At 39.8% G+C, this 18,229-nt stretch overlaps 1 protein-coding gene and 1 long non-coding RNA gene across 4 annotated transcripts in view; one reads left to right on the top strand and one right to left on the bottom strand.

Moving 5' to 3' along the window:
- Positions 1-691: 691 nt before the first annotated feature.
- Positions 692-8,030, bottom strand: SETD9 (SET domain containing 9). 2 transcript variants are annotated; one of them, XM_026498940.4, is made up of 6 exons: positions 7,933-8,030; positions 6,134-6,501; positions 4,800-4,923; positions 4,386-4,501; positions 3,393-3,498; positions 698-1,188 (listed from the first exon to the last, which is right to left on the bottom strand). In XM_026498940.4, exons 1-6 carry the CDS (start codon positions 8,028-8,030, stop codon positions 1,101-1,103), a joined length of 900 nt encoding a protein of 299 aa, XP_026354725.1. In that variant the 3' UTR covers positions 698-1,100. The 2 variants fall into 2 exon arrangements, with proteins under 2 accessions (XP_026354726.1, XP_026354725.1); XM_026498941.4 differs by lacking the exon at positions 3,393-3,498 and having other exon boundaries at positions 692-1,188.
- An 88-nt stretch (positions 8,031-8,118) lies between these two features.
- LOC113255321 (uncharacterized) overlaps positions 8,119-18,229 on the top strand; it is a 66,019-nt gene continuing 55,908 nt past the window's right edge. For both annotated transcript variants that reach the window (XR_008957457.1, XR_003316248.4), the window contains exon 1: positions 8,119-8,245. This is a non-coding gene — a long non-coding RNA (uncharacterized LOC113255321). The remainder of the gene's footprint in view (positions 8,246-18,229) is intronic.

The following is an 18,229-nucleotide window of genomic DNA, read 5'->3' as shown; positions in this document are numbered from 1 at the left end:
TAAAGGCAGCAGGAGTGGAAACAGGGAAGGCAATTAGAAGACTATTGAAATTGCAATAAATGAAGTGAGAAAAGCTGTTGATGTAGCAGTTCAGGTGGTTAGAATCTGGTTATTCAGGTTCCATGTTAGGATTCGAGTGGTCCAATAAGGAACACCCTCCTCTCCATCCAAGTTTGGAACTGAGAGTTAGATGCAGGAGTCAGGTCGATGGAGATCAAAGTAAGTATTATGAACGAAATTCACGGGAGAAGGTGGCTTTGGAGCTGTGGCCAGGCCAGCTCACTAATACTCTACCTCTGAATAGACTTGCTCTGTCCCTGGCTGGGCAGAGACCCCACAGAGAAGGAGCTAGAGGGGTCGGGGCCATGGGCGCCTAGTTTTTCTCCAGAGAGAATCTCGTAAAATCACTCTTCCTCCAACAGATGGAGAGAGAGGCCAGGAGCATCACTAATGTCAGCGCTCTGCACTGAAATAAGAGAATGGGAATACGTGTCCCTCCCACCACCACTATCTTTTAACTGTATTTCCATGCTAAAACCATCTCTCTCACTCTTTTAAACTTTGTATATGTGTGTGAATGTTCAAATAAGAGTAAATTCCAATTCCAAATACCCCTTACCTAGCTCAAAGAATCCTTAAATCACACACACACACACACACACACACACACACAATTCATGACAACACATGTATTTTTTGCTTTAGTTTATTATGTAAAAATACAGTTTTTACAGAAGTTTGTACACATCAACAGTGTAAGAAATGATGATGGCTTGGCTGGAATTTTATAAACCACTACAGGGATATACAAAAAAAAAAAAAAAGTGAAATTTTAAGTTCAGGCAGTAGGTTTTAATTTAATAAACTACTGTATATTTAGGGGAAAGCCAATTAAAATTGGAATTGCATTACAAATTTGAAATTGTAATGAAGCAAATAGCTTTTACCATAAAAACATTAATATCAATAAAACAAAAAATTCCCACTCCAATTAGGCCTCAAAATATTTGTTCTCTAGGTAGAACTCGGAGATTCGATGAACAAAAAACATGTAGAATGAACTCAATACCTGAGTAGAAAACGTAATTTCTAGTTCATAGTTAGCTAACAATTGTATAGTAGTTTGAAAAAAGCTCTTCTCCTTGTTTGATGTCCCTGAGTGCTACAAGAATGACACATCGAAGTGGGCTGAAAACAGAAAGAAAAATATATAAAAGTTCTACGTATTAACAAATCCAAGCTCGTATTTTTAATATAACAATATAGATTTTATAGACATAATTTTACTCAAATTTCTTACTATTGTCTTAGTTATTTGACTTCCATGAGGAAATAGCTCTTATCCCTGATGGAGTTATTTTATTATTTATTTATTTAAAAACTCATTTTAAAATTAATTAATTTATTTATTTTCCCTGATGGAGTTAAAGTACATTATGTCTATTCCATATCATTTAAAAAGACCACCAATCAGTTAACTTTATACAACTGACTACTTCTTCTGAATGCTGTTTTTATGTTCAGGCTCCCAAAGCTGGTATCACAAAAAGCATTTTATTTTTTTATTATTTTTTAAATATTTTCTTTATTTATTTGACAGAGAGAGACAGCCAGAGAGAGAGGGAACACAAGCAGGGGGAGTGGGAGAGGAAGAAGCAGGCTCCCAGTGGAGGAGCCTGATGTGGGGCTCGATCCCATAACGCCGGGATCATGCCCTGAGCCGAAGGCAGACGCTTAATGACTGAGCCACCCAGGCGCCCCACAAAAAGCATTTTAAAATGACATTTATTATAGTTTAGCACTTTAAAATTAATTTGTATATGTGTATTCTGCAAAGCTGGAAACACTACTCAAAGTTAATTGGCATTCTGGGGCACCTGAGTGGCTCAGTTGGTTAAGCATCTCTTGATTGCTGTTCAGGTCTTCATCTCTGGGTTTGAGCCCCGTGTTGGGCTCTGCTCTGGGCATGGAGCCTGCTTAAGATTCTCTCTCTCCCTCTCCCCCTCCTCTCTCTCTCCCTCTCAAAAAAAAAAAAAATTGGAACTTAAAAAAATACTTCTATGGACACAACAAGACATACATAACCTTCAATGTTCCTACTCAGTTAATGTTTCCCACACTTGTTGTACAGTAATGACATCATACTCCAGAGTATATGGCTAAAAAACCCCAACTGTTAGCTATACAAACACACATGAATAGAGACAGAGAAGTTATCAAGTTTTAAGTAAAGAAAAACAGTCTTAAGTTTTAAATCTCATTCATCTTAAAAGGACAATTTAATGGGGCCCATACAAAATAAAGTTTGCTAGTAAAATGGCAGCTCACTGTCATAATGTAATGATTCTATCTTCCTATAGCATTGCTGATAAAGAACTCTACAGAATTACTTATATGTAGAAATTATTACTTGAATACTTTCAGTAGACTTTCCACTTAATGAATAGAAAGTACACCTTACATTACAAATGTGCATCTTCTTTTTTTTTTTTTTTTAAATATTTTATTTATTTATTCGACAGAGAGAGAGACAGCCAGCGAGAGAGGGAACACAAGCAGGGGGAGTGGGAGAGGAAGAAGCAGGCTCATAGAGGAAGAGCCTGACATGGGGCTCGATCCCACAACTCCGGGATCACGCCCTGAGCCGAAGGCAGACGCTTAACTGCTGTGCCACCCAGGCGCCCCAAATGTGCATCTTCTGAATATTTATCTTTTTTTCATTGTTAAGTTTCCAAACCTAATAGAGAAATGGGCAAAAGAAGTAGTAATGTAATTTGGCTTTTTTCTTCAACTGGGTACTCTCAAGTGAGATGAAGAACATGATCCTTAAAAAGATTAAAGTAAAAATGTATTTAAAGATTTTGTAAGTAGAAAAGTAACAGAGTCACTTGAAAAAAATTTTAAGGTTGATACTTTTAAAGTACCACACAGAATAAAAATGGATAAATAGGAAGCAGAATGAGCTAGGTTAATGGAAAATTCTAAATTTCAAATATGCCTACATTAACACATTCAGGTATGATGAAAATGAAAATTTAAGTAATAATTTTTCACTAAAAAAATTACCCCAAGCTCTATATAGCTTTTTCTTGGGGAAAAAAAAAATTTTTTTTAAAGGTTTATTTATTTATTTATTTGAGAGAGAGAGAGAGAGGCATGTGAGCTGGGGGAGGAGCAGTGGGGGCTGGAGAGGGACAAGCAGACTCCTTGCTGAGCAGCTGAGTGTGGAGCCCCATGCAGGGCTCAATCCCAGGACCCTGAGATCATGACCTGAGCCCAAACCAAGAGTGGGTAATCGGTAACCGACTGAGCCACCTAGGCGCCCTAGAAAATATATGTTTTTAAGTACAGCGTAAGACAGGAGAGAGGAAAAAAAAAACAAACTAACTAACCTTTGTTTGTCACAGCTGTAGGCAATGTTTGGAAGATATTGCTTCAGCTCTATAGGAAAAACTGCAGGCACATCAAATTCCTGATAGCAGACATTAGCTGCTCTGTCTAGAAACGAGTATATAATTTTTAGCAACAGCCATTTTATAAGGTCGTGGAAAACAGTACTGAATTATGACACTTGATGTGTGGTTTTCTAAATTATAAGAACATGTTCAAATAATCACTATTATGTTCCAGGTATTACTAGATTTTATATATATATATATATATATAATTTTATTATTTACTTTTTGAAAAATTTATTTTAGAGAGTGCACACATGTGAGTGGGGGGAGGGGCAGAGGCAGAGAATCTCAAGCCGACTGTCTGCCTAGCTCAGAGCCCAACTCAGGGCTCAACTTGGGGCTTGGTATCATAACCCTGAGATCATGACCTGAGCTGAAATCACTCAACAGACTGAGCCACCCACACACCCCTATTATTTACAGAGGCTCAGATAGGTTAAAGGCTAAGTAGAAGAGTCTGGTTTTAAGTTCACATCTCCCTAGCACCAAAACCTATGCTAAAGGTAGCCAGATCAAACTTAAACCTTTGGGAAAGTCAAGTCCTACGGGAAGGTAAGTGACTTGCACGCAGCAACAGAAAGGGGATACCAGTCTAGTTTAACCTACAAGGCTCTACTGAGACAGTGACAGAATAACCTCTAAGTTAACTATTAAAAAAATGCTAAAATAATGATCCAAAGAGCAGTTATCAATTGCCTATGTTTATTGCAAAACCAGAAGAAAAACAGTAAATTATTCAATTAATGTATATAATTACTTCTCCAGATTCTTTGATATCTGCCCCCACAATGTTATGGTTTACTTATGGGCTCTGAATAGCTAAGATGTTAAATTTAACTGCCTCTGGCACTCAGTCATAGGGCAAAGGAGGAAAATTACCACTGATGTATTTATATCTTGTCTCACAGACCCATGATGCCAACTTACCATTTGAACAATTGTTGACATACTGTCCTACAGCCAGTGGATTACAAATTTCTGATGTTAGCCATGTACTATCACTCATTTTGAAAGGGCCAAGTCGATCCCTCCCACTGCAAGATCTGAAACAGGTGAAAGAATTAGCTAAGAGATTGTTCTTTTACATCTTACAATAAAATCCAGAAGTACAAAATTAACCCTAGAACTGAACAAGTCCAGTTTCTCTTAAAAAAGTTTCTTTTCTTCTTCTTCTTCTTCTTCTTCTTTTTCTTACTTAAAAAAGTTTTATCTAGTCAATAGGGCAACTGAGTGGCCACTTAACAGCTGCTTAAGCAGATTTTTATTTAAAGTAAAAAGGCTAGTGGTCATAATCATTTTGCTCTGGTCCTATATTGATTTTGAACATGGGCACTAACTTACCTGTATACAACTTTTGATATTCCTTTGTCATTTCCATCAATGAGTACCCCATCCAGGCATCTAAAAATAAATGGATTTCCAATGGATTGGAAAAAGATTGGCTCATACTTCTGATATACTGTACCTATTATACAATAAGAAAAAAAACATAACAATATGTAAAAATAATAAACATCAGAAGGACCTGTCTCTGGAACATAAATTTAACATGAAAGAAATTGTTTTAATTTCTCTACCTTTTTTCTAATATTTCACCTCCAGTCTAGATTATCACATTCTCTTTGGCTACTTTCCTCCTTTGAAGAGTGCTGAATAGTAAATGGAGCAGAGGACCAACTTGTTCACACAGCCAAATAAAATGTGACTATTTTGGTTATTTAAAATGTAAACACCACATTTGAGGTTCAGTTTAACAAAGCTGTGGGGGTTTTTTGTTTTGTCTTGTTTTTGCTTTTTAAAGTAGGCTCTGATTTGACATCTATTAAAAAGTCTTTTAAGAAATGTATTTTGTTAATAACCCATTAAATAATGCAGACCAAACGGAAATAAATGAGTCTGACATTCAGGTTGTTTCTCTTCTCACTGGCAATGGAGGAAAGGACAAAATAAATATTTACTGGGCCTGTCCTATGACCAGGCATGCTATTTTATTAACTTTGTTTTAGTATTCATTTGTTGCTGGCTTGTTCTATTCAGTCTTTACGGAGTTAGGTTAGTTATGTAGGAGGAATCCAACTTTCTTGCTAAAGCATGTAAAATCGGACAATAGTAGAATGACTTTTTGAAAACATAGGTCTAACTTAAACACTGATACATATTTTGTACTACACCAAATAATATCATCTTAGTTTAACAAATAACATACTCTCCTGAGCATTCTAGTCAATGGTCTTTTTGCAAAGAAGCTGCTTTACTTTCAAAGTGTAGAAATGGCAGGAAGGTCTTTATTTAAAGATTTATGGGTTTAAATTCTATCTTTCCTGTTTTAACCCATACTATTTTAACCTTTAGTTACCAATTATGTAAGCCTACTGACTTATTCTCTCTAATGCTTTGTAAGTAATTCACCTTATCAAAGTAGGCCATACTATATTGCACATTTAAACATTAATTACAAAAATTTCCTTAAAAGTACATTTAGTCCAACAAATACTCACAAATGCTAACACATAAAATAATTCACGGTTATTTCCAAATCAGGATTTAAAAATCTGTGGAAATCTGAGTCTCCAATTCAACCCCTTACTCAAAGGATTATAGGATTATATATTTACTTGAACTTATATTAATCGATAAATAGGAAACTCTTGGCAAAGCACTAATTGTGCCATTACCAGGATACATAGATACAACCGCGCCTTTTGGTACCGATCCTCTGGTAACGAAGACACCTTTTCCAGCAGAAATCAATGAGCTAGTTGCTCGGGCAACACTGAAACCCAATGTCTTATAAAGAATTTCTTCTGGTTTAAAGGTACTTTGCTGTTGATGTCTGTATTCAAGCAGTTTCACCCTTGGATGTTGAACTGAGAGTAGGTCGTGATATTTTGATTTAACAGTTTCTGGAAGCATAGTCAAGATATCTGATTGCTTATTGAAATCATTTATGAATAGAGCCTGGAAAACTTTCAGTAATGTTCCTAGGACATCTTCATCTGAGATAACTTTGTCTTTGGATTCCTCTGGAACATATCGGAGGGTCCTGAAAATGGGAAAAGTTTCTGTTCACTACCCTTCAACTGACAAAAGCTAGGCTTCATGCCTTCATGCCTTCTGAGTCACAGGCCTTAATGATGATTATTCTCACTTGTCTGAACAGGATAAAACTAAGACGTTCAGAAAAGAGTTGTTGGAGGGTAGTTCTAGTGACCGAATTCCGGACAATACCTACCCAAGTTAACAACAGCAAATATTTGTGAAGGCTCTAACTGTACCAAATGCTGTTGGGTCCCTACATTCACTATCTCCTTTTTGCAGACAGGGAAACTGAGGCTTGGAGATGTTGGGGAGCTTGCCCAACATCCTAAAACTGTTAAGTGGGGGAGCCAGAAGCCGAAACAGAGCTCGTTCTTTTTTCCACTACATACATAGCCATTACGTGAACATCACGTAAGAATCCTCATATTGCAATGGCTTTTTTTATAGGCGTGTCATTTCAAAGACAAATTTAACATTATACACTTTATCACGTTCTCTCCAGAGAGTACTTACTTCTTTAATGGCTGCATCATTTTTATCTGCATAATGGTATTATTTTTACTTCTTAAAAAAAAGCAATACCCGCTTCACAATTCTATAGTAAAGATGGCCCTGAATTCATGCTTCCGCCGAATGCAACTTTGGAAAAGCTCTTTGGTTAGTAACTGGCTTTCAGTAGAGCTAAGGTGCCCATTTAAGCGAGCATTACGTGAACTCCGAATCACTACCAAGCCACTTACTAGAGCCGGGAATGACACTGACTCCACGGCCACCCACTCAACTAGGTCCCTGTCTTCAAGCATGGACTCTTCTATACCCAACACTCTGATGTGCTTTTAGTGGCATTTTGCTCGTTTTAATGCGTCAGTCCAAGCTGCTATCCTCACAGCCAAGCGGGGCTGCTTTCACCAGATAAACTATGGAGCTGTGAAAATAAACCTCGGTTTGGCTTTTCTAAGGAATTTCGAGCTCCTAACTATGCCTTGGCGGAGAGAAGACCACGCACTCCCACGCTGTAAGAGCTTTGTTTTTCTCCAAAAGTCTCTGTTTTGCCGGGACACAAGCCCGGCTGAGCACAGACCTCTAAAGGAGAACACGCGCCTCCGCGGGTGGGCAACGCCCGCCTCGCAGACCTGGCAGCGCGGGGTACCATGGGAGATTAGGCCACAGGCCCCACCCTCCTAAGGCTCCCCGCCCCGGTCCGTATCCCAGCTCTCCTCAGACTCCACGAGCCTCTGCCTCGCCCACTTCGGGCCCCGCCCTCTTCGGGTTCCACCCACGACCGGCCCGCCCGCCTCGGGCCCAGGGGCCGCCTGAAGCTCCGCCCGCCGGAGGCTCCACCCACTTAGGGCCCGCTTGCCTCCGGTCGAGCGGCCCGGGTGGCGTCGTGGGGCAGAAGGAAGGTGCCCCTGGTCTACCGGTCTCGCCCTCTCACCTCGGGTTGTGATTTAGGTTCAGCGCGATCCAAGGAACGAAGCGGTACTTGTAACGGCGCCATCGCTGCCACAGGACCCGCATCAGGCGGGCCGGCATGGCAGTCCCGCGGCGCTGTGACGAGCACAGCGCGGGAGAGGTGGGTCGCGGCCTCGGGCCCGCCTCGGCCCGGGGAGGAGCGGAGGCCACGCCGTCCCGCCCCTCCTCGGTCTCCGCCTTCAGTGCTGTGCTCCGTGGCCCTGGTACTCCGCTGGATCCTGTTGCCGGTGGCGTCTGTGCCTCACCTTTACTGATCCCAGCTGACTGAAATAGAGGTGCGTAGAGCTGAGGGAACCCTCTATCCCCCCTTTACTTACTCCATTCGCTCGTGTATTTACACACACACGCACGCACACACACACCCACTTAGGACAAGTTTAGACCACGCTTAATTCCAGTGGATGCAAACTACAAGAATCTCGCAACTATCTTCAAATCACTAAGTGTTTATTCAGAATTAAATGTGTTGGTGCCGTTTCCTCAGGCCGGAAACTGCTTTCTTCTTTGCCTGAGAGTGAAGGTGAAATACTAACCAAAAGTCTAAATAGAACAGGTGAGACCTAGTGAAAATTCAGGTAAAGGCAGGTGGCTTTAGGACTAATTTGTTCAATTCCAAAAAGGAATACAAAGAGAGAAAGAATATCTGCCAAGGTCTCTATTTCACTCTAATATAATGTAGGATGTTGGCAAACTGTAGAGGCTCTGCAGTCAGGTGTTGTGTTTGGTAAATTGGCATCCTGCAGATTTACCTGATTTGCTAAATGGGTTCGATTCAGTTCCAGGTTGTATTAATAAATGGCATTCAAAGAAAGTGATTTTTATGTTCTCTAAACTTAAAAGGAACTGAAAAGAACTAGAATATTTACCTATAGTAATACACTTTTAAAAAAAGTTTTTGTATATATTTCCAGTGTTTTTAAAATTTTTATCATGTAGTGTAATCATCTTTGTTGTTCATCCAGTACAGGGGACCATTTTGCATAGACCCTATTTATTATTGATTGATTGATGTATAATGACTTATAAACTATATTAGTTTTACGTGTGCAACATAATGATTCTGTATTTGTATATATTGCAAAATGATCACCACAATAAATCTTTTTAACATTGGTCACCATACATAGTTAACAATCTTTTTTCTTGTGATGAGGACTTTTAAGATTTACTCTCAGCAACTTTCAAATATACAGTATTGTTACCTGTAGTCACCACACTGTACATTATTACATCACCAGATCTTACTTATAACCACCACCTACCCTCCAGTTCCTGGGCATCCTCTGGCAACCATCAATCTGTTCCCTATGAGCTTATTTTATTTTGTTTTGTTTTTTAGATTCCACATATGAATGAAATCATATATTATTTGTCTTTCTCTGTCTTCTTTCACTTAGCATGTTACCCTCAGGGTTCATCTTTGTTGTTCCAAATGGCAAGATTTCCTTTTTAATGGCTGAATAATATTCCATTGTATGTATGCACCACGATTTCTTTATCCATTCATCCATTGATGGATACTTCAATGGTTTCCGTGTCGTGGCTGTTGTAAATGATGTTGCAGTGAACATAGGGGTGCATATATCTTTTCTAATAAGTGTTTTCATTTTCTTTGGATAAATAATACCCAGCTGTAGAATAGCTGGATCATGTGGTAGTTCTGTTTTTAATTTTTTTTTTTTAGAGATTTTGTCAGATACAGAGAGAGAGCTCATGAGCAAGGGAAGTGGCTGGCAGAGGGAGAAGCAGGAAGCTCACTGGGAGACTTAGTCCCGGGACCCTGGATCATGACCTCAGCAGAAGACAAACATTTAACTGACTGAGCCATCCAGGCGTGCCTATTTTTAATCTTTTGAGGAACCTCCATACTGTTTTTCACAATAGTTGTGCTAATTTACATTCCCACCAACAGTGCATGAGGATTTCCTTTTCTCTACAGCCTAGCCAGCACTTGTTATTTCTTATCTATTTCAGAATAGCCATTCTAACAGGTGAGAGGTGATATTCCATTGTGGCTTTGATTTTAATTTCCCTGAAGATTAGTGACTTTGAGCATCTTTTCATGTGTTTGTTGGCCATATGTATATCTTCTTTGGAAAAAATGTCTACTTGGGTCTTCTGCCATTTTTTAACTTTTTAATTTTTATTTTTTTAGTTATTTATTTTCTTAATAATAATTTTTTATTATGTTAGTCACCATACAGTACATCCCATACAGTTTTTGAGGTAAAGTTCCATGATTCATTACTTGCATATAACACCCAGTGCACCATGCGATACATGCCCTCCTTAATACCCATCACCGGCCTGTCCCAGTCCCCCACCCCCCTCCCCTCTGAAGCCCTCAGCTTGTTTCCCAGAGTCCATAGTCTCTCATGGTTCATTCCCCCTTCACCCCCACTTCCTTCTTCCCTTTCTTCTACCGATCTTCCTACTTCTTATGTTCCATAAATGAGTGAAACCATATGATAATTGTCTTCCTCTGCTTGACTTATTTCGCTTAGCATTATCTCCTCCAGTCCCTTCCGTGTTGCTGCAAATGTTGTGAAATCATTCTTTTTGATGGCTGAGTAGTATTCCATTGTATATATAATCCAGTCATCTGTTTAAGGGCATCTCGGCTCCTTCCACAATTTAGCTATTGTAGACAATGCTGCTATGGACATGGGGGTGCATATGGCCCTTCTCTTCACTACATCTGTATCTTTGGGGTAAATACCCAGTAGTGCAATGGCTGGGTCATAGGGTAGCTCAATTTTAAACTTTTTAAGGGACCTCCACACTATTTTCCAAAGTGGCTGTACCAACTTGCATTCCCACCAACAATGTAAGAGGGATCCCCTTTCTCCACATCCTCTCCAACAATTGTTGTTTCTTGCCTTGTCTATTTTTGCCATTCTAACTGGCGTAAAGTGGTATCTCAATGTGGTTTTGATTTGAATTTCCCTGATGGCTAATGATTTTGAACATTTTTTCATGTGTCTGTTAGCCATTTGTATATCTTCATTGCAAAAGTGTCTGTTCATATCATCTGCCCATTTTTTAATTTGATTATTTGTTTCTCATGTATTGAGTTTGAGAAGTTCTTTGTAGATCTTGGATACCAGTCTTTTATCCGTAATGTCATTTGCAAAAATCTTCTCCCATTCCGTGGGCTGCCTCTTAGTTTTTTTTTTTTTTGACTGTTTCCTTGGCTGTGCAGAAGTTTTTATCTTGATGAAGTCCCACAAGTTCATTTTATCTTTTGTTTCTCTTGCCTTTGGAGATGTGTCATGAAAAAAGTTGCTGTGGCCGATGTCAAAGAGGTTGCAGCCTATGTTCTCCTCTAGGATTTTGATGGATTCCTGTCTCACATCGAGGTCTTTCATCCATTTGGAGTTTATCTTTGTGTATGGTGTAAGAGAGTGGTCAAGTTTCATTCTTTTGCGTGTAGCTGTCCAATTTTCCCAGCACCATTTATTGAAGAGACTTTTTTCCACCAGATGTTTTTTCCTGCTTTGTCAAAGATGAGTTGCCCAAAGAGCCGAGGGTCCATTTCTGGGTTTTCTATTCTGTTCCATTGGTCTATGTGTCTGTTTTTGTGCCAGTACCATGCTGTCTTTGTGATCACACCTTTTAGTACAGCTCGAAATCCGGCATTGTGATGCCCCCAGCTTTGTTTTTCCTTTTCAACAGTTCCTTGGCGATTCGGGTCCTTTTCTGGTTCCATACAAATTTAAGGACTATTTGTTCCAGTTCTTTGAAAAATGTCATTGGTATTTTGATCGGGATAGCATTGAAAGTGTAGATTGGTCTGGGTAGCGTGGACATTTTAACTATGTTAATTCTTCCAATCCATGAGCATGGAATATTTTTCCATCTTTTTGTGTCTTCTTCAATGTCTTTCAAGAGTGATTTATAGTTTCTAGAATATAGACCCTTTACGTCTCTGGTTAAGTTAATTCCAAGGTAACGTATGGTTTTTGGTGCTATTGTAAATGGGATGGATTCCCTAATTTCTCTTTCTTCAGTCTCATTTTTTGTGTATAGAAATGCAACAGATTTCTGAGCATTGATTTTGTATCCCGCCACGTTACTGAATTGCTCTATAACTTCTAATAGTTTGGGAGTGGATTCTTTTGGGTTTTCTATATAGAGTATCATGTCATCTGCGAAGAGAGACATTTTGACTTCTTCTTTGCCGATTTGGATACCTTTTATCCCTTTTTGTTGTCTTATTGCTGTTGCAAGGACTTCTAGTACTATGTTGAATAATAGTGGCGAGAGTGGGCATCCTTGTCGAGTTCCTGATCTTAAGGGAAAGGCTTCCAGCTTTTCCCCATTGAGAATGATATTTGCTGTAGGCTTTTCATAGATGGTTTTTATGAGATTGAGGAATGTACCCTCTATCCCTACACTCTGAAGGGTTTTAATCAGGAAAGGATGCTGTATTTTGTCAAATGCTTTTTCTGCATCTATTGAGAGAATCATATGATTTTTGAATTTTTCTTTCTGGATAAAATCTATGACACTGATTGATTTGCGAATGTTGGACCACCCTTGCATCCCAGGGATGAATCCCGCTTGGTCATGATGGATAATCCTTGTAATATACTGTTGGATTCTATTAGCCAGGATCTTGTTGAGGATTTTGGCGTCCATATTCATTAGGGAAATCGGTCTGTAATTCTCCTTTTTGATGGGGTCTTTGCCTGGTTTGGGGATCAAGGTAATATTGGCCTCATAGAATGAGTTTGGTAGCTTTCCTTCTGTTCCTTTTTTTTTTTTTTTAAAGATTTTATTTATTTATTTGACAGTGTTAGAGACAGCCAGTGAGAGAGGGAGCACAAGCAGGGGGAGTGGGAGAGGAAGAAGCAGGCTCATAGCGGAGGAGCCTGATGTGGGGCTCGATCCCATAACGCCGGGATCACGCCCTGAGCCAAAGGCAGATGCTTAACCGCTGTGCCACCCAGGCGCCCCATTCTGTTCCTATTTTTTGAAATAGCTTTAGGAGAATAGGTATTATTTCTTCTTTGAATGTTTGGTAGAATTCCCCAGTAAAACCATCCGGGCCTGGAGTTTTGTTTTTTGGAAGGTTGTTTATCACTGTTTCAATTTCTTCATAATTATTGGGCCTGTTTAAAAAATCAATTTCTTCCTGTTTCAGTCTTGGTAGTTTATAGGTTTCCAGGAAGTCCTCCATCTCTTCCAGATTGCTTAATTTATTGGCATAAATCTGTTGATAAAAGTTTCTAATAATCCTTCCAAACCATTGGTGTTGGTTGTGACCTCTCCTTTTTCATTCATAATTTTATTAATTTGGGTCCTTTCTCTATTTTTTTGGATAAGTCTTGCCAGTGATTTGTCAATTTTATTGATTCTCTCAAAGAACCAGCTTCTAGTTCTGTTGATCTGCTCTACTGTACTCCTGGTTTCTAATTCATTGATTTCTGCTCTAATCTTGGTCAGCTGCTTCCTCGTGCGTGGATTAGGCCTGTCCCTCTATTGCTGTTCAAGCTTCTTGAGGTGAGAATATAAAAACTGCATTTTAGATTTTCCTATTCTTTTGAGTGAGGCTTGGATGGCTATGTATTTCCCCCTTAGGACTGCCTTTGCAGTATCCCATAGGTTTTGGACCATTGTGTTTTCATTCTCGTTGGTCTCCATAAATTGTTTAAATTGATTTTTGATATCCTGGTTTATCAATTAATTCCAGAGTAGGATGGTTCTTAGTCTCCAAGTGTTTGTGTTTCTTCCAAATTTTTCCTTGCGGTTGAGTTCCAATTTCAAAGCGTTGTGGTCTGAGAATATGCAGGGAATAATTTCAGTCTTTTGGTATCGGTTGAGACCTGTTTTGTGTCCCAGAACATGGTCTATTCTTGAGAATGTTCCATGGGCATTAGAATAGAATGAGTATTCTTTGGTTCTGGGGTGTAGTGTTCTATATATATCCATGAGGTCCAACTCATTGAGTATGGCATTCAAAGCTCTTGTTTCTTTGCTGATTTCTTGCTTAGGTGATCTGTCTGTTGCTGATAGTGGAGTGTTGAGGTCCCCTACTATTAGCGTATTTTTATCTATATGTCTCTTTATTGTGGTTAAGAATTGGCTTGTGTATCTTGCTGCTATTGGGGGCATATATATTTATATTTATATTTATAATTGTCATATCCACTTGTTGGATACATCCTTTAAGAATAATATAGTGCCCTTCTGTGTCTCTAACTGTAGTCTTTAGTTTAAAATCCAATCTGTCTGATATGAGAATTGCTACCCCAGCTTTCTTTTGAGGTCCATTGATGTGAAAGATGGTATTCCATCCCTTTACTTTCAGTCTGAATGTATCTTTAGGTTCAAAACGAGTCTCTTGTAGACAGCAAATGGATGGGTCATGTCTTTTTATCCAATCTGCAACCCTGTGGCGTTTATGGGAGCGTTTAGGCCATTCACATTGAGAGTGATTATTGAGAGATATGATTTTAATGACGCCATGTTGCCAGTAAAGTCTTTGTTTCTATAGATTGTGACTTTCTGTTCTGTGTCACTCTTGGGGCCTTTTTACTTTTATAGAACCCCCCGTAATATCTCTGTTCTGAGACAGAGGCTGAGTCTGTTTCGTGGTTACGAAATTGGTCAATGACTGGCGATTCTGAAATGTCTTTATTTCTCCATCAATTCTGAATGACAGCCTTGCTGGATAAAGGATCCTTGGCTGCATGTTTTTCTCTGAAAGAGCTTTAAAAATGCCCCCCCAAGCCTTTCTCTCATTCCAGGTCTGTGTAGACAGGTCTGACGTAATTCTGATACCTTTGCCTTGGTATGTGAGTAATTTCTTTTCCCTGGCCGCTTTCAATACTGTATCCTTGGATCTAATATTTGCGAAATGCACTATGACGTGACATGGCATAGGTTTGTCGTGGTTGAGCTTGGGACGGGTCCTCTCTGCCTCTTGGACACGAATGTTTGTTTGCTTTGCTAGACTAGGGAAGTTTTCAGCTACAATTTGTTCAAATATCTCTTCTAGACCTCTGTTTTTCTCCACCCCCTCAGGGATGCCGATGATTCTGACATTGGAACGTTTCATTGAGTCAGTAATCTCCCGTAACCTACGGGAGATTTATTTTTTTAAGTCCAGATTCTGTTTTAGCTTTCTCTTCTAACCCATCCTCCAATTAGCTGATACGTTCTTCTGCCTCATTCACCCTGACCGTTAGAGCCTCTAGTTTTGACTGCATTTGGCTCATAGAATTTTTAATTTCTGCCAGATTTGCTGTCATTTCCGCCCTTAGAGATTCTATATTCTCATTAACATTTTCGTTAATACTTTTTTCAAGTCTACACATCATCTTGACCATTGTTACTCTGAATTCCGTTTCTGGTAATTTCGTTATATCCATATCCATTAATTCTGTGGCAGAGGCCACAGACTCATTGTCTTTTCTTTGCTGGGGCGTTTTTCTCCTTCTTGTCATTCTGATGAGGAGAGGATGCGGGGTTGTCCAGATCCCAAATTATTGATCGGGACCCAGGCAGTGCGCTCTTGTTTTATAGGGACCTTAGGGATGTGGGCTTCTTGATTTTTCTGCCTGCCTTCTGGGGGAAGGGCCTGCCGCGCCGGTACTCAGGCAACCCTGTTTGGGTAGAGTCTCCGTGTCCCCTGCAAGGTGGGACGGGCAAGGGCACACTGTGAGCCGGTATTTCCAGGCTTTTGTTCTCTGGCGGCTTTCCCTGGCGGTTTGCTATGCCTCTTAGAGTCAGAGCAGCAGTAGCTGAATCTCAGCCTCTGTCTCAGAACAGAGGGATGGCGGACCGTTCTCCACTGATTTTCTGGCCACTTTAACTCTGTTTCTGTTGGTGCTGCTCAACCCTGCAGCGTCCCGGGATGTGCGCCCCACACCCGGCGTCCCAGCCCTCACTTCCAGGGCCAGTGCATCTCTGTCCTTTGTGTTTCTAGCACCGCCAGCCGCCCCCACGTGTTCCAGAGCTCCCGGTCTCAGTCTGGTTCCAGTGAGCGCACCGGAGCTCCGTGAGAAGTCTGGTGGCAAGCGTTTCCCCAGCTTACGGTCTCAGTCTGCTCTCTCGCAGGTGCCCTCGGCGAGTCTGCCCACTCCCCCGTGCAGGTGGCTACCGCTTCCCGGCGCCCGAACGCGGCGGCTCTCTCCCCCTTCCATTTATCTTCCGATATCTGTGCGTGGTTTCACGGCTCCCCGCTTCGTACCTCAATACTCAGTGCTGGAGATGTTCATTTGTAGAGATCCAGATGTATCTTCCTGCGTCTCATGCTGATTCTGTGGATGTTCAGGACGGTCTGGTACCTATCCAGCTCGACTCAGGGGACTGGCTGAAAAAGGGGTCCCCTACTCCTCCGCCATCTTAATCTCCAGCCCTGGTGTTTTTTCTAGTTTTTTTTTCCCCCTTTTTTCTTTTCTAGCATGTGATTTCTAGTTTCATCCTGTGTGGTCAGAAAAGATGCTTGATGTGATTTCAGTCTTCTTAAATTCATTGAGACTTGTTTTGTGGCCTAATATGTGATCTATCTGGAGACTATTTCACATACACATGAAAGAATGTATAGTCTGCTGTTTTGGGATGGCATGCTCTGTATATCTTTTAAGTCCATCTGGTATAACATCTCATTTAAAACCACTGTTTCCTTGTTTATTTTGTGTCTGAATGATCTATCCATCCATGTAGGTGGGGTGTTAAAGTCCCCTCCTGTTATTTTATTACTGTCAATTTTTGCCTTTGTGTCTGTTAATATTTGCTTTATGTGTTAGGTGCCCCTGTTTTGGGTGCATAGATGTTTAAAGTGCTGTGTCCCTTTTATCTTTTGTAATGCCATTCTTTGTCTTTAGTTACAGGAAGTGTCTTACAGTGTGTTTGTGTGATATAAGTATTACTCCAGCTTTCTTTTTGCTTCTATTTGTATGGAATATCTTTTTCTCTCTTTTCACTTTTAGTCTGTGTGTCTTTTGATCTGAAGTGAGTCTCTTGTAGGCACTCTATAAATGGGTCTTGTTTTTTTCTTTTTATCCATTCTCTCACCTTAAGATTTTATTTATTTATTTGAGAGAGAGAGAATGAGTGGTGGGGAGGGGTAGAGGGAGAGAGAGAGAGAGAGAGAGAGACAAAAGCAGACTCCCTGCTGAGCAGGAAGCCCGATGTGGGGCTTGATCCCAGGATCTGGAGATCATGACTTGAGCTGAAGGCAGACACTTAACCAGCTTAGCCACCCATGCACCCCCACCTTATGTCTTTTGATTGGAGCATTTTGTTCATTTACATTTATTATTGATAGATTTGTACTTATTGCTGTTTTGACAATTGTTTTCTGATTGTTATTGCTGTTCTGTGTTCCTTTCTTCTCTTGCTGTCTTCCTTTGTGAATTGGTGACTTTCCTCAGTATTATTTTTGCATTCCTTTTTGTTTATTTTTTGTGTATCTGTTATTTATACTATTTAGTTTTGTGGTTCATATATAACAAGAGATGCATATGTAACATCCTATGTTATAGCAGTCTGTTTTAAGTTGATGGTCATTTAAGTTCAAGCTCATTTAAGTTCAAGTTAAAAACTCTACGGTTACCTCCCCAACATTTTATGTTTTTGATGTTATATTTTACATATTATTATTTTGTGTATCCTTTAATTATTATAGGTCTAGATGATTTTCCTACTTTTGGCTTTTAACCTTGGTAAGTAGCTGTTGAGTTGGTTGATCCATTATCTTTATTGTATTTTTACCTTTACCAGTGACATTTTTTTCTTTCACATTTTCTTATTTCTTGTTATGGCCTTTTCTTTTTCATTTAAAAAAGTTCTCTTAATGTTTCTTGTAAGACTGGTTTGAGGTTGATGGACTCCATTAACTTTTGCTTATCTGGGAAGATCCTTATCTCTTCTTCAATTCTGAGTGATAACTTTGTCAGGTAGAGTATTCTTTTTATAAGTGTTTTCCTTTCAACACTTCCAACATATTGTGCAGCGTCCTTCTGGCCTGTGAAATCTGAAAAATCACCTGATAGTCTTTTGGGGGGGGGGGTCCCCTTATATATAACTAGTTGCTTTTCTATTGCTGCTTTTAAAATTTTGTCTTTAAGTATTGACACTAATTATAATATATCTTGGTGTGGGTCTCTTTGGGTTCATCTTGTTTGGGTCTCTGTGCTTCGTGGAATGGGTTGTCTCTTTCCTTTACCACATTAGGGAAATATTCTGTCATTATTTCTTCAAATAGGTTTTCTACCCCCTTATGTCTCTCTTCCTCTGGGACCCACTAT

Source organism: Ursus arctos, unplaced genomic scaffold, assembly GCF_023065955.2.
Source record: "Ursus arctos isolate Adak ecotype North America unplaced genomic scaffold, UrsArc2.0 scaffold_5, whole genome shotgun sequence".
Classification (NCBI taxonomy): Eukaryota; Metazoa; Chordata; class Mammalia; order Carnivora; family Ursidae; genus Ursus; species Ursus arctos.
Note: the sequence above shows the minus strand (reverse complement) of the source record. Positions and strands in the feature narration are given on the sequence as shown.